Genomic DNA, 16,939 nt, shown 5'->3' on the forward strand with positions numbered 1-16,939 from the left:
ACATTTAAAAATAGACAAGAAAATCCAATGGTGGTGAAAATCCAGTCCACCAAAGGATGAAAGCATCAACTCTCAAATGTGGAGTCGTTGTATGAGAGGGCTGGCAGTGAACACTGTGTTCATTCAAACACAGAATTAAGTCTAGATAACTCTAGCAATTACCTATTGCTATATACTTTAAGCTGCCTGACTTCCCAGGTAAAAGCTGCCAATTCGATTTGATTATCTCCTCTAACTCTACCAAAATGAAAACATACAAAGAATACCTCTCCTGAGTAGTGGAAGAATGTCTCGCATTACAAAAAATGGGGTTTATATCTTACCCTTAAAGGTTAGTACAACAAAGAAATTCCTCAAAAGACGTAATGCTGATTACCTGGTGGACAGGGGTCTAGGGGTAAAAAAACCCAATTACTAATACTTTGGTTTGTAGATTGATTTATTGTACCACTAAGCCAACCAGTGAACAGCTTTGGTACTCAGAGATAATACCTGCATGGTCCACCCCTCACAGTATTACAAGGATCAAATGAGCTGCTGAACATGAATTTCTTTGGAATCTATAAGCAAGGCTATAGAACCACATTTCTAGATTGTCTGGAAAGAACTCACTACATTAAGGAGTCCAAATCAGATATTCTAAGAAACAAAACAACAAATACCTATGACGGATCCAGTCCTACTTATTTCCCTTCACTTGTACAGTTTAAAGGTACTGGTTAGCACTATGAAAAGGAAATTCATTACTTCCACAGCTCCTGAACTGAACTATTTTAAACTAGAAAACAAAGATAGCTCAAGAGCTTAAATGTTGCCAAAAACCCAAGAAAAATCTCACTCGATTTTCATTTATTGATTCAACAAATATTAAGTGCATAATATTGGCCAGGCACTATTCTAAAGAGTAGACACAGTTCCCAAATACTTAAAACTGAGTAGACCATAATTGAAGACAAAGAGGAACTGGAAAACTAAACAAAGTCAGTGTCTGTTTATATTACAATTTATATGGATATATTTTATTGATGCTTAAAGACAACCCTTAAAACCAGGGGGAAACACCTAAGTGCATAGAATCACACACAGCCGATAAAAGGGATAAATTATTTTTGAGGTCTAAACGTTGAGAATGCGAAAGATTCCTGGTTGCTTTGGAAGCAGAGTAAAATTTCTAATTCAGAAAACAAAGTCAGAAGAGGCAACCATTGCCTCTATATACCTCTTGTCTGGGGTAATATGAATATGAGTAAGCCAGAGCAGATATTACTAAAGGCCTACCAATTATGTCATTAAAACATTGAAAGAAATCATATGTCTTGAAAAAAGCCTATGAGGGAAATCTAATAGTTTATCCGAATAATAATTCTATCTTCGAGGGGCCAAGATCTGATCACTTCCTCAACAACACAGTAAAGATCCTGATAAAAAGGCAAGAGAGAACAATTTCTTTGTCTATTGCCTCTTTCCCCTTACACATCAGACTTGAAAACACAAAGAATTATGGTAGGGAATGGAAGCCTCATTAAAATACTGGTATACTGTCAGGTATTTATATGGAAGTTTGTAACTTTAAATAAGGAAGATATTATTTTTATGTATCTTTTATACCACAAGGAAATAACATATGAACAACCCGATCTCAAAGACACTATCGGCTTCTATATGAGCCATCTATCTCATCATCTCTAGTTTGGAAGAACATCAGTCTTTCTTTGATCCAAAAGATTACATGAGTTCTTTGAAGAGATCCTTCTAAGGATGAAAAAGATGAAATCTTTCGAAGGATGAAGGTGACTTCCAGGAATTTAAGTAACATGGGAGTGAAAGAAAACCAAATTCGGTGGAATTAAGACAAACAAAGCTGTCACAAGTCCATGCAGAGCTGGTTAAAACACAATGCTTAACTGGGGGTAAGGCCCTCACTTTGAAGACAGTGGGCACAACTGCACATCTTGTGGGGTGATATAAGTTGCAGCTTTTATTTTATTTTTCTACTACTCTTGTGGGGACTATCCCAGGTGGTGCTGCGGGGTTGGGGACATGCAGTGCTGGGTATTGTGCCCTGAGTCTCTCGGCACTTGCACTGGCCCAGTTGCAGGGTTGGATCAACACTCTAACAGCTTCCATGTCCAAGTCTACCATGGCTCCTCTTTCATTCCCCCAAGTCCCCTGCCAATTCCAACTTTCAACAAAAAAGTAAAGGATCATAAAAGTAGATGAAAATTCTAAAACTTGGCAAATAAAAATTTAGACGACACAGGGCATTTTTTCAAAATAAACTAGAAAGAACTTTTCCCCTTCAATGGTCTATTTTATAACTAGTAAAGTGCACCAAACAGGGATTTCCAATTCCTTAGAAAGCTATACTAAAATATGACAAAGGTACAGTATTAGATTAGCAAAAGTTTTATATAAGCATAAAAATTCGACTTCCCACTCTTTACAAACTTGAAAATGACCAGAAGATAGTTTTTACTTAAGATCTTTGAAACCAAGCAGCTGAGTGAAAAATTCCAAGACAACTTTTGGAATGCTTTAATCAACAGAACGGAAGGAAGTACACAAGAGAACTTTAAAGCAAAATTAGTGATTCCAAGAGTGATCCAATGCCAAAGTACTCACACCTCACAATGACAATACAATCAGATGCAAGAAGGCAAAGTTAAAACCAGAGAGTGTGGAGGGAGAGATATGACACCTCTGGGCCCTTGGAATTATCAAGACACGTTCAGCTGGTGTCCTCAACTTCCGGTCTCCCCAGATCTTAGCTGGTGGTTTGGGACAAACAGCATATTTGGTCACAAAGAGCAACAGCGGAGAGCCGTTGTACAGGAATGGGGAAGGAAGCAAGAATATTGGAGCCGCGGCAGATTTTTGACTCTAAAAGCATAAAAGAAGACTGAGCACATGAGCGCACTGATGAGGTTTTGTGCTCTCTTGTGACAGGCGCCAACTGAATCACGGCAATACACTATGTGAAGTTACTTTAGTGGTACTTGGGTGGAAACAGGGAGTACTACAGGAAGGTTACAGATGGTATGGAGCAAATACACACTGAAGCACTAGAATAGCTATGATGTTTTAACTTAAACTTGAACTTGGTGGAGGAAAGTTCTTTCTAGTTGACATGTAGAAGATAATCTTGCTTCATAACGAGGACTGAAGAATTTAATTTCCTAGAAAGTTCTATTAGTCTTGATCTTGTCCCTACAAAGAAAATAAAAGGAACAGTCATAATAAGTTTATGAGTATAATCTACCCTATTTTAACCAAGCACTTAATGAAAGCATCTACAAAGTCTTAAAGTCAAAAATCCTTGCTTATCTGTGATTATTACAAGAAAAGCATTTACCATTACTTACACATATTGTAGCACTTTATTCTCATCTTAAAATCTGACTAGAAATGAGGAATGGCTCTGAAAAGAGATTCCTTTTTTGTGGTGGTGAAAATGTTCTAAAATTAGACAGTGGGGAGAGTCCGACTCAATGAATTTTATGGTTTGTGAATTATATTTAATAAAGATGTTATTAAAATCTGATTAGAGAATCAGTTTTCTTATCATTTCATTTGGTGAAATTGTCCATATCTACTAAATACATGCCCTCGGTCACCACCAATTATCCTATTTGTATATTTTAACACTTTAATTTGTCAAACTAACCATATTAGAAACTAAGAAACTACTTTCTGCTAAGATCTGTTTGTCTAAGAGGACACCAGAAGTGAATACTCATCATTAGGTATCATACAACCTGCTAAACTAGAGTCTTAAAACTGCCATTCAAAGAATATTCAATTAAGACCATCTTTTTACAGTCTTAATGGGCCTAATTATCTATGAAGACTGTTGCAGTACTACTAAACAATAACCCCTTTTCAGAAAAATAGTTTGAATTAATGGGTCACATTGATGCCCAACATGACTTAAAATCAGACTGAAAATGGAATCAAAGGGAAATATAATTTCCCTGTGATTTAAGCAAGTTTAACGTAACTTTACCTGAGGAAGCGTTATATATATATATATATATATATATATATATATATATATATAGGTGTGTGTACACATGTGTGCACACGTGCATGGGTACTAATATACACAAACCATCTCTACTAAATCTCATCTTTTTTTTTGCTTTGGGTCCATACCTGGTGATGCTCATGGATAACTACTGGCTCTGCACTCAGGAATTGATCACTCCTGATGGTGCTTGGGGACCATATGGGATGCCAAGGATCAATGGGTCAGCTTTGTGCAAGGCAAGCATCCTACCTGCTGTACTATCCAGGCCCTAAATCTTATCCTTTGAGATAAATGAGCAGCTAATATTGTACAGAGGTCCATTACAATTTTCCATAGGAAGGTAAAACCAGGATAATAGATATTCTTTATATTATTCATCAGAACAGTTCAGTACTTCTACAATTACTACTACAATTAAAAACTACATCAAATTTGTATTTGTAGACAAATGCCTTAGAGTGGTATTGTGTTAATAAGAGGCTTTCAAGGTGTGAAGGAATATTTATAATTAAAGCATATTAGGGACAAATGCAAAAGTAAAACTGAGTCAAAAGTACCAACATAAACTTAGGGTCTGAAAAAGTCGACAAAACGTTTATAGTCCTGACCAGAAAAAGGGGCTAATAAAGAGACTCCCAACTCCCACAGGAGAAGGACTCTATTAAGCCTTAAAAAGTAAGACTCCTTTGAGGGAAATGATTCTAGGATGGAGTCACTGAAGTAAAACTTGAGCTTAGGATGTATCAGCTTGGGCCAGAATGCAAGGAAATATTCAGAGTAATCAGGTTTCATCAAAGTATCACTGAGGATCTAGCTTGATATAGATCTCACTGGCCAAAGGTGGGACACCTTAAACGTCAAAAGTATAATTGCCTTATTCAGTAAAATAGCTAGACCTCATGGAATGTCAAACACAAAAAGAGTACACACTGTATATTCCTTTTGTTATGAGTTCACGAAGAAATAGGTGGAATAGTCAGAATAATGGATATGTAGTAGGGGGGAGGGAAACGGCCCCTTTGGCTGGAAAGGGGCAGTTTCGGGTGCTGGAAATAGAGATGTAAAAATTCATCAAGCTATAAACTTACGATTATGCACTTTTACATACTGTAAGTCATCACTTAACTTCATCCACTGGTTCTTGAAAACTGCAACTTTAAGCAAAACAACGGATAATGAAACCAGAGTCACAAATAACATCCTTCTTTTTAAAATTGTGGGCTAGGATTCTTTTCTCTCATCAATGTTACAATGAAATGACATTGAATAATAGTATAAAGACCTAATACATACAGAAATATAAAGTTCCATTCATCAGTACTTTTTAATACAACACAGACACACACAAACAAATACTGACTGAAATATACCTAAAAGCAACAGAATTATATTATCCGTACTAATACTCAACAAAGAGAAAACTCAGGTGTTACCACTTAGGGTGGCCTTTAACCTATCTTCTAACCCGGAAACTTGGTAATGAAAGGGAAGGAAGACATGCTTATTCTGCTTTGGCAAATGTAACTGTACTTTGGAAAGGCACATAAAAGTCATTAGTTGATGAGGAAGAACTTCGTAGGATGATGGCAACTAATAATGTCAAAGGAGATATATCATTGCATAACAGTTTACTACACATACATTTCTAGTATTAGCATTAGTAAATGGTAGTAGTATATTACAACACAACAACTCACAAATTACTTCCTAACTGAAAATGGAAAAATTATACCATAGAGAGAGCTATCATCTTAATTGAGGCCAATATTAATAACATGAATGCATGATTAACCAGATTTCATGGGCCTCAGAGTATAGTTCTATAATAGCACTTATTAATAATTAATAAGTAAGTGAATGCTCTATTGGGGCATTCAGATGAACCTCTATTCAGAGGAAATCACAGAAAGGGAAAGCAGCATAGTGACATTTCAAAACATAAACCAAACAAATCAAAGTGGTTTTTCTAAAAATATTGTGGTTTCAGGGCCACATCTGGCAGTGCCCGGGGACTACTCCTGGCTCTGTTTGGTAGTCAAAGATCAAACCTGAGCCTTCCGCAGGAAAAGCATGTGCTCAGTCTTTGCGCTCTTCCCTGGAAGAGGCAGCACTTTCACAGGATAACTGGTACATTCTTATCAACAACAATAACAACAACCACCACAACAACATGTTCTAGATTTAAAACAATTTGCAGTAAACTCAGATGTGTTACTTAGTCCTTGCTAGTCAAGGAAATTTTTTTGAGATGAAAATGTACTGATATGGAAAGGTGGAGACCATTAAATGAAGCCAAACTTGGTTGCAAAATGGCGTGAATGGTATGATCTCATGAGACATTTCACTCTTGTGTACACTCTATATGTACACAAAGAGTAAGCTGTCTGGGAGAACATACACATATATGTTGCAGTGGCCATCTTTGGGGTTGTGAGAATACAGTGGTTTCTCTTTTCATGCTTTATTACGTGTGCCGATTTGGTTCAGTGCTATTAGTAACGGGCTGCTTTAGATGAACAGAACCCTAGCAGAATTGCAACTTCTGGGCGGGGGTAGAAGAAGGCTCAAACTGAAGACTGAGTTCTTTCCATTAAGACTATAAAATAATGACAGGTATTATTTCATGACTGATCATTTTCTTTTCTTCATTAGAAAAAGATGTGTGTGCATATATATATACACAATTATATATATACATATATATGTGTATATATATATAAATATAAAATTGACCTTTCTGTAAAGATGGGTAAAAACTGGTTCTTTGGAGAGGAGCAGTTGGGGGGTAGGAGAACTGTCTGTGTTGTACAACTATCACTATTCTCTGTCTCAAAACTTTTTCATCTTCCCCACCTGAAATTCTGTCCCCTTTACACAATTTTTATCTTCCTGCCCCTCTCAGTCTTTGGCAACCGCCCATTCTACTTTTATGCCTCTATGAATCTGGCATCTCTAGAATAGGTGAAACCATACAATATTTGACCTTGGGCATCTGGTCTATTTCACTCAGCTTAATGATGGAAAGAATGCTGTACATGCCAGAACTTGATAAATGTTCTGTTGTGTGGATAAACCACATTTTGTTTACCTTGGCTGATCATTTGAACTATATTATGTTCATAATTTTAGCTCCTGGAATTTCTCTACACTGCCTTACATTAATTTTTATGACCAACTGCAAGTTTGATTTATCAATAAACATCATGACTGGAAACACCCTACTCACGATTAGCAAAAACCTCCACGGTATAAGGACTCCTACACTTGAAAGGCTACTCAGCTATACAATCCCACCTAGTCCTTCTGGTCGGGGGTTAAACAGGCTGTTCTAGTTTTTCTTTAGGGGTCACTTTGCTTTTCCAGGAATAAAATCACAAAAGACCTGGCTGAAAATTCTCAATCATCTGAATGGCATGTTTGAGGAAAAAGCAGGTACTTTGTAATAGAAAGCAAACTGATAAATTACTGTTTCGCCTTGTATTTGGAGGCATCCCTGGGTTCACTGCTGGGATTGCTCCAATCATCGGCCTCTGGCGTGGTCTTGTAATGACGCCAGGCAGACTTGTTGAAAACCGGAAGTCGTTCGAATGATTCACTTGAAAGAGCCTAATGGAAAAACAAAAATAGACACTAAATGTCCAAAGTGTCATTTTCCCATGTGAAATACTAACCCAAATTCTGCTATTTAAAATGTCAGCAACTTTATAAGATCTATTTTTTGAAGTGTGTTAAAATGACACTTTAGCATTTTATTTAAACTAGGATAAAATTACAGTTTTTCAAGGAACATATTCACTCATTCAAAATCATGAGTAAAGCTGGGAAAAGTTCAGAGGGTTGAGGCGCAAACTTAGTATGCAGGAGCCCCGTGTGTGATGGTATGATCCCTCAAGCAATATTGGAACTAAACCCTGAACACAGATGCAGAAATAGCCTCTGAATATCACTGAGCATGTGCTCCCATAAAAAAATCAGTACTGACTATGTAGCTGTTAGAAAAGATGAAGTCATACAAGTGGTACTACATGGAAAGTATAATGCTAAGCGAAATGAGTCAGAAAGAGAGGGATAGACATAAAAAGATTGCATTCATCTGGGGGATATAACATAACAAAATAGGAGATTAATACCCAAGAATAGCCGAGATCAGTACCAGGAGGATTACTCCATAGCTTAGAGGCTAGCCGGGCATTCTAGGGGAAAGGGCAGCTCAGATAGAGAAGGGAGCACCAAATAAAGGGTGTTTGGAGGATGGGAGATGCATGTTGAAAGTAGACTATGGACCGAACATGACTGCCACTCAATGCCTCTTTTGCAGACCACAACACCCAAAAGGAGAGAGAGAACAAAAGGGAATGCCCTGCCACAGAGGCAGGGTGGGATGGGGGGGACGGGGGTTGGAGGGATACTGGGATCCATGGTGGTGGGAAATGGGCACTGGTGGAAGGATGGGTATTTGATCATTGTATAATTGAAACCCAAGCACAAAAATTTGTAAGTCTACAACTCCACCTCATGGTGTTTCACTAATAAAATTTTTTTAAAAAATCAGTACTGAAATACACATGACCAGAAAAAAAGTACCACTTGGAGATATCCAACTATTTTGGTTGCATGGCCTTAAAGCATACACTAATGCTCAGTAGGCAACTGCTGTCCGCATGGGTCCAGAAAGAAGCAAAGCTTTGTAGATACTACACTTAAGGCCTAAGGTCATAAAGTGATATTAAATATCACATCAGATGTATACATATCACACTTTGGATTCATCGGCATCTAAGATAAACATGCCAAATAACTGACTACATTATGCTATAACATACATATCATAACAACCACTAAATAGAATGAACCCATTCTATATTCCATCTGAACTGTTATACAAAGATATCCAAGACATATTATAAACAATTTTTTTCAGTATGTGAAATAATAATGTATGTGGAAAAAAACTGGATCCACCATCACTCTATCTATATGTATGAATGCAGAGTGAGCTTCAGAAAGATCTATATGGGGCTGGTTATCTATAGTTTCCTTGGAGGAAGAGAAGCAAGTGGATTAGGGTCAGGGGTAAGAGACAGACCTCACTTTTCCCCTTTTAATGTAGCTATTTGTTTTTTACCACACCCATAAGTGCTCTAGACTTACTCCTGGCTCTGTGCTCAGGGATCACTCCTGGCTGGGCGTGGGGTACAATATGAAGTGCCAGGGATCAAACCCAGGTCAGTTACATACAAGGCAAGTACCCTAGCCAGTGTACTATCTCTTCGGCCCCTGTCATAGATTTAAAATTTTGTACTATGTGCCTACACAACATTCAAAAAATACTTCAAATGTTCTACAGTTTAGAATGAAAAGTCTAACATAACCACCATTAATGAGTGAAAATATCTCTTACAGAGAACTCTGTTATTATAATAAACATAGTATGATAGTAAATTCTTAGGACTTTGAGAAAAACCAATATTTTTTAAAAGAAAAGACTGAAGGAGCTTCCATTAATGAAAAACTGTTTCCTTCTAGATGGGCCCTTTCAATGGATATGAATTTCTTCAAAATCAGTATTTTAATTTTCACATCCTCATGTTTCATATTTTGTTTTATCTGAGGAGCCAAAATCAGAGGTGGTTCTGATTTTGGCTCCTCAGTTTAACAGTTTTCATGCAAAACAGAAGTGAGGTGCTGGAGTGACAGTACAGTAGGTAGGGTGTTTGCCCTGCCTGCAGACGACCCAGGTTCAAGCCCCAGCATCTCATATGGCCTCCCAAGCACCACCAAGTGTAATTTCTGAGTGCAATGCCAGGAGTAACCCATGAGCACCAATGGGTGTGGCCAGAAAACCAAAGCCAACAAACAAAACTGAAGTGAATCTGAGCTCTAGTGCTAGTCTAGCTATTAGCACTTACTGCTTTAACATGTACACATGAATTCAAATAATAGAAATAAACGACATACCTTTAAATATATGACAGCATCAGTTCCTACTCCTTCCATTGAATAGAGTTTTAAATCTCCCTGAAAGTATCTAGCATACAGTCGAGAAATTGGTAGACCATAACCAAATCCAGCCTATAAAGAAAAGAAAAGTAACACAGTGAGATGGAGACAAAGGCTAAGACATTGGTATGAGGAACACTTGAAAAGGCTCAAAGAAACTTCTGGACTCAGATGTGCATCAAATAAACTAGTGACTCAACCTTTACAACTATGTATATGTTCATCTAGGGCAGATTATTTTCACTCTCCAAAAAGGTTTCTTCTATTTTTGGAAAATGAAATGCTCCCAACTTGGAACTAATGCTCTACTTTTGCATTTCAGTGAAAACTTTTAGCATCTGATGGGGGCCACACCTCCAGTGTATCTGGGGGACCAACCATATGTGGTGTTGGCAATTGAACTGGGTTTGCCCACATGCAAGTCAAGTGCCTTATCCTCTATCCTAGCTCTCTGTTCTCCTTCAGCATTTTAAAAGCAAATCCAAAATCAAAGACACACCATTCCAAAGTTCCATTATCAGATTTCCTTGCTCTCTGAAGTGAAAATTAAATAGAGTAGCACAGGAGTTCAAATCTATCAGGAGCAAAGTTAATACACTGGAGAGAAAACAATTTCCTTACCATTTACTTCCTAAGGTGCAGAGAATGCTCCCATGTTTTGCTATACTGTAGTTCACATATTCTGAAGGCAATTCCAGGGTTGGAGAGAGCGTTACAGAGATTAATGCACTTGCCTTGTTGCATGCAGCCAACCCCAAATCGAATCCCAGCACTGCATATGGCACCCCAAGCACCTTTACAAGCGATCCCTGAACAAGTCCCGAGCACAGCTGAAAGTGTCCCCAACTCCCTGCCCCAAGGGAAAAAAAAGAAAGAGGAAGAAAATTCCAGTATCCTTCTATATCTTTAGGTACTAGAAGCCTGGCAGTCAGTAACAGGTTTGGGGAAAATGAAGTCTCAGATATTGACAAGAAGAATAAGAATAACGGACAGTTTCACAGATTATTTGCTGTAAGGACAATACTGCACTGCAGGCTTCAGCCGCTCTGCTGAGACCCACTGAATAGGCTGAAGAAGTTGGTAAAGGCACTCATGGACTGGAGGTCACATGGGTTTCAGGTTCGGCTCAGAGAGACCCAAGATAAAACCCAGGATCTGTGCCAATCTAAGTGGTTTACTCAACCTCAGGAGATTGTTTTCACACCTGAAAATGTAAGAAAACCTTATCTCAGGGTTTCCGGATTTAAGGATTAAATGATATTAAGAAGTGCAAAGTCTTGGCAAGGGTGTTAAGATACAGCACAAGTAAATAAATAGACGCTTCTGTTACGATTTCTACAGAGTAGAATTTTTACCAAGCTCCATGGATCATGGCCCTTTCCTAACATCACTCCCTGCTATGCTGCCTTGGTGGAGGGCACAACTCCAAGTGCTGGATACAACAGAGCGCCCCCTGCTGTTAATGGGCAGTAAGGCCGGCAGTGGAGACCAGAGAGCCACAACTGCGACAGGTCAACACAACCAAACTACCAGCTTCCTCCAGGAAGCAGCTCAGGAAATGGGACTCCTCCATTCCCGCAAGGACCTGAACCTGACCTTCGGTCTACCAAGGAACTGCCAGCAATGCCTGAGCCCAACGCAACCTGCCCCGAAGAGACAGGCAAGCCCGGGTCGCATGGGATGAGCAGAGGACGCACTCAGATTTGCAAAGGTTCAGGGGAAACCTTCCTTGGGGTGTGCAACCAAGGACAGGGTGGGCTAAACAAACCTTTCTGGAAAAAAGAAATCATGTGTCAGGGCACAGAGCTGTGACACAGTGAGGTGCTGGAGTGGGAAGAACTTTAGCTAGTGGGCACATTCCTTCAAGAGGAGAGCCCAGGTGGTGCCGGGGAGAGACGGCACACCCAGCTGCACTGTGAAGTAGCTCTAAAGTAGGACAGATACTGAATGTTAAGGTCTGATGTCAACTGCTTCGCTTCCCCAAACAAAACCATCAACGTAACTGCTCCCCTCAAGATGCTGGCTTGGAGACTTGGAAGGGACCATCCACAACCTTTGCAAACAAGTAGGGAAGGTTCTAGATGTGTATTTGGTTTTCCCCCCCCGCTTCCTTCTGACGTTGAAGTAGGTACCCAAGCCTGGTAAAGGCAAAGGCTTTGAAAACTGATATTTCAAGAATTTTCCTTAAATCCTCTGTAAATGACTTCCTCACTCGGTTCAACATGCTGAGTTAACAAACTCTGTCTTGAATAAACGACGCAAAGGGTAGGATTTTATTCATACCAATAAAATATAATCCTACGTGCTTATCAGTCAGGTAGGATTTTAAAATGAAGCTTAATGTATGCCCTGCACCATTCTGCAGACTGATAGATATGTTGCTGTGTTTAATGACAAAGGGTTCAATTGTTGTTTGTCAATTAGAAACACTCAGCAGGGGAAGAAAGTGTGGCCCTACCAGGATCTAAATGCTGCCATGGTAACCAGAGGTTTTGCTCACTGCCTCAATAGGGCCGAAGGTTATTTCCAGAGTGAGACTTGAAAACGGAAATGCATGCACACCTTTATGTTTCCTGCTTGTGTCGTTTTAAAACCCCAAGCGGAATGTGTTCAAAATTTAGCATTTTAATTATATAAACACACGTGATGGGGAAGTCCAAAGGCCTGGGGGGGGGGGGAGGGAATTTGGACTGTATGGCAACAGTGCCAAGGGGCCTGGGAGGCTGGCACCACCACAGCTGTAGTGTTGTACCTGTGCTCCCCGTTATTAAACTTCCAGTCCCTCCAAGGGGAGCGGTGGTTTTAGCCACAGGGAAATGCTTTTCCTCTGGCCAAGGGAGTGAGGCGCTCAGCTCTGAGCATTTCTTAGCTGCAGAACCGAGTAGGATCTAAACCCCGAGGGGTCATCCCAGCAGCGTCCAATTTCTCCTCCTCTAAGAATGCAGAGAACACACCGATTTCAGCAAGGCTGTTGCCATGACCTGGTGGGGGAAGGGCCAGCCCTGCCCCTGCCCTTGGACCATCTGTCCTGATGTAGCAGTTAAAGCTGCTTACCAGAGGGGCAGCTCTCGTGGGTTCCAGACTGGGTCTCGGGGCAGTGGAATACATGTAGTTAAAGAGGCGATCGATTTTTCGGAGTGGGACCCCACCGCCTAGGTCACAGATCTGAAATGCACAAAACAATTTGTTTCAAAGCAGCAGCAGCAGAAGTCACTCGAGAGGCGGCAGGCAAAGTCAGGCATTAAAGAAAGAACAGAGCAGATTACTCTAAAATACAGGGGGCTTTGGGCCCCCCGCCGATGAAACATGGCTCATTGGTGAACAGTGTCAAACAAAGGATGCACAGCTGTGCAGTGGAACCAGGCTGGCTTGGCTATGAGATCTTTGTGCAGCTGCCTAGAAAAATGGGGTTCGGGTTGAAATGCAGTAACTTAAGTCAAGGATCTAGTTCCGTTCGTACAAATGAAACGCTCAATGTCGGTCTTCTCCTCCCTGTGATTCCGCCATGCCTAGACACTCTGAAATTCCCTAGTAATTGCAGGGTACATGCAAAGAAGGGAGTTACCTTGATGGACAAGTCCTCTTTTCCCAGAGTAACAAGGGTTTTCACGGCCGGGTAACCCTCTTTTCTATCTTCGTGCAGTTCCACGGTCGCTCTCATGGAGTTCTGAAATAACAAGCTATTTCTCAGCACACTGTCGGCTCACAACCCACAATTTTTATTTTTTTTAAAAAGAAACTATCACAAGTTTACTTATACACAGAGATTCTTTTGTGGGGCAAATATCAATTGGACTTATATGGCATTCCTCACCCTTGAAAGAACTTAGTTAAAAGTAGACTTAGATCAAGGACAATTTTCCAGTTTTACTTTGCTTTTCACCTAGTTTTAGCTCCACCCACCACCCCACTAAATATTTTTCCTTCTTCTGTCTTTCTTTTCTTCCTCTTTTTTTTTTTGCTTTAGGATATTTAAATGATTCCACTTGTAACCAAAAGATTGCACGTAATGAGGCTGCAGCAGCTCACGGAATGCGCTTTAATTCCTATTTATCAGTCTGCATTTACTGAGTGCCTTTCCTTTAAAACAGGCAGAAAGCCTGAGAGGATTCATGCTTCCCACAAAAAATTAATCATTTGAGTGAAAAAAAAAAACCCAAATGTGAGTTAAAAAGAAATTCTGAAAAAGCCACAGCTGCTCAAAGTTCACAATTGAATGCCCATCTTAACCTTAAAGTGTTACATCCGTAACATTATAATTTGGGGAAGCAAAGCAGCATAACTGATTTTTCAGGTGTTCAATTTAGGGTTTGACACGCTGGGAGAAAGGAAATTGTAGCTCTAATGTCTTGTGCCTGTATCACTGCAACTGTAAATGCCGTTTGCCATTAACCACTGCTTAGCAAAAACAACAGCTTAGGCTGTTGAAAGTCTAGTCTTTATTTTGGGGGTGGGGCGGGGCGGATGGGTCTTTCTGGTCCAACCCTTCTTATATCTTTCCCCTCTGCCATGCAAGATCTTCTAAATTGACTCAAATACGTAAGCGGGCTGCACCAACTCTCAGGACCAGAAGAAACGCTAATGCATCAACATGGGTAATGCTCAGAAGCATAAATATGCATAAACATGTTTCCATTTTGATCTGGCTACCACCAATAAAGCCTTTGCCAGGCTTGGAAAGTGAAAAGCATCTCTAATCGCCTAACCAAAGAAAAAACAGTATGGATTCGACATAAAATCACTAAAGTACAATTAAGCTTCAAAATCAATATGTACTAATATTCACGAAAACTATACTGTACACAGCAATTTTTCATCTCACAGTGTACAAATTATAAAACCCACAGGATATCAGAAATAGAACTTTTAAAATCGTTATGCAAAACCTTTTTCTTATGCTAATCTAATGAATCCATTATGCCCTGAATCAAAGTAATTTAAAATGAAGACTTCTTTCCATGTTTTTAAATTCCACTTACCTTGAACAACTCAAACAGCATGTGAAACAGATGTGAGGGCACGTATACTACCTGAATAGGCTTGTCTGGAGCTTTGGCTGAAAACAGAGACAAAGCCATCAATGACTAAGGACACAGATTCAAAGAAGAGTCCAGAATCTGTTTGCATTCTATTTTCTGAGTACATAAAGGACTCACAAATGCTGATGGAGCTTCCATCTCTATAGGCTTGGCTGAGCACAAGCCTAGGCTTTGAAGCCCAACAAACCTGCATGGTGTGCAGACTTCCTTCTCTGATCATCTTAACCTTACATGACTCTAGACAAATCGTACTCAATCTCTTTCTGAAACGCTGCTAAGCAAAATTACGAAATCATCAACCATGCCTTAAGCTCTGAGCATTATATAAGGTCATGTATGTATTGCCAGGTGTTCATCAAAATGGGAGACACCAGCTTATCACCACAGGTCCAAGTGGTTGCTCAGGAAAATGTGAGATACAGGGGGAAAGGAGAGACATCTTCTTGGTGAAAAGAATTAAACAGCAATGTTCTAGTCTGTTCAATTACAACAAAGACACAATAGTCAGGAGAATGTAAAGGTCAGAGAGCTTTCTTCCACCAATAGCTACCATCACCACCCACAGAGGCCTCCAGACCCTTCCTCTTACACCAGGAAATCTTTCAAGAAATACCTAAGTGAGTCCATGCCAAGTACTAAGAACAGCATGGACTACTGAAGAGATGTTGGAAATTTTAGTCCTTTTCCTCTTAACTATAATCACTTAATCACAATCACAAACTGACTGAACTACAGCACCAGAGCAATAGTACAACAGGTAGGTCACTTGCCTTTTACATGACTGACCTGAGTTCGATCCCCAACATCCCCTACGGTACCCCAAGCACTACTAGCTCTGACTCCTGAGTGCAGAGTCAGGAGTCAGCCCTGAGCATTGCTGGGTATGGTCCCCCAAAACAAACCTAAAACGAGACGGAACTTTCTTAAGCACAATTATCTATGTTATAATTTCAACCTAACAACTTCCTCTAATGAAGTACATAATTAACAGTACTACAAAATAGAGTGAACAAATGTTTGGATCTAAGCAGTTTACGAAGCGCTTGCACACAGAGTATGCAACTGTGTCCTGGTGAAAATGCTGTGTGGCTCATGGGGTGGGCGGCATTGTTAAAGGTAAGGACACAGGCTCCGCAGAGGCTATGTGCCTTGCCCACCATAACCAGAAGAGGCACTGAACTCAGACTCCCAAATTAAGAGCCCTTGATTCTATATCCTGAAGCTGCTGATGAAGTTGTTAGAATGATAATTAACATTTATGAATGATTAACCTGTTTGTGAAAAATCCCTCCACTCTGTCCTATCCTACACCCGGAGTCCCCAACCAGAGGCAGTCGCTTATTAGTCATCTGCTTTCACCTTTCGCTTGATAAAATTCAGCCTTCAATAACCCAAGTGAATGCTTCTGCACTGTGCTTATAGGTTCATGGGCCCCCTTCCCCTCCCTGCATTGCTCCTGTAGCAGTGTGAGGGTGGAGACAGGTTGCAGGGGACATACAGGCCTGGGTGAGCAATTCGCTTCTTTAACTGTGATGTTCACAGGGGCTGCACTCCGTTAGTTGTGGTGCTTGCCAGGGACCAGAGGTTGCCCTCCTGGCCACAGTATTCGCACATCTTTTGAGCTGGGATGCTCACTGGGATGAAACCCTGATGCTGTGGTGCTTGCAAACACTTGGTACCAGGGATCACAAACAGCTGAGCTGGTATGCAGTGGCACATGCACCAAGAACAAAAAGCAGGCGAGAGGGGGCCGAGAGAGTACAACAGGTAGGGTGCTGGCCTTGCGTGAGGTCAACCCAGGTTCGATCCCCAGCACCCCATGTGATCCCTGAGAACCACCGGGAGTAATTCCTGAGTGCAGAGCCAGGAGTAT

General features: G+C 40.3%; 1 protein-coding gene across 2 annotated transcripts in view; it reads right to left on the minus strand.

Annotated features, from left to right (window-relative positions):
• Positions 1-2,519: 2,519 nt before the first annotated feature.
• The window catches only part of PDK3 (pyruvate dehydrogenase kinase 3), a 68,305-nt gene continuing 53,885 nt past the window's right edge, over positions 2,520-16,939 (minus strand). Inside the window, exons 7-13 of one of the 2 annotated variants that reach the window (XM_056131236.1) lie at positions 15,007-15,083; positions 13,593-13,694; positions 13,082-13,192; positions 9,986-10,099; positions 7,494-7,633; positions 5,116-5,181; positions 2,520-3,207 (exon numbers count right to left, since the gene is read on the minus strand). In XM_056131236.1, coding sequence (XP_055987211.1) covers positions 5,145-5,181; positions 7,494-7,633; positions 9,986-10,099; positions 13,082-13,192; positions 13,593-13,694; positions 15,007-15,083 — 581 coding nt within the window. In that variant the 3' untranslated portion in view covers positions 2,520-3,207; positions 5,116-5,144. The remainder of the gene's footprint in view (positions 3,208-5,115; positions 5,182-7,493; positions 7,634-9,985; positions 10,100-13,081; positions 13,193-13,592; positions 13,695-15,006; positions 15,084-16,939) is intronic. The other variant, XM_056131237.1, reaches the window with a different exon arrangement.

The sequence above is a fragment of the Sorex fumeus genome, unplaced genomic scaffold, assembly GCF_029834395.1.
Source record: "Sorex fumeus unplaced genomic scaffold, SorFum_2.1 ptg000086l, whole genome shotgun sequence".
Classification (NCBI taxonomy): domain Eukaryota; kingdom Metazoa; phylum Chordata; class Mammalia; order Eulipotyphla; family Soricidae; genus Sorex; species Sorex fumeus.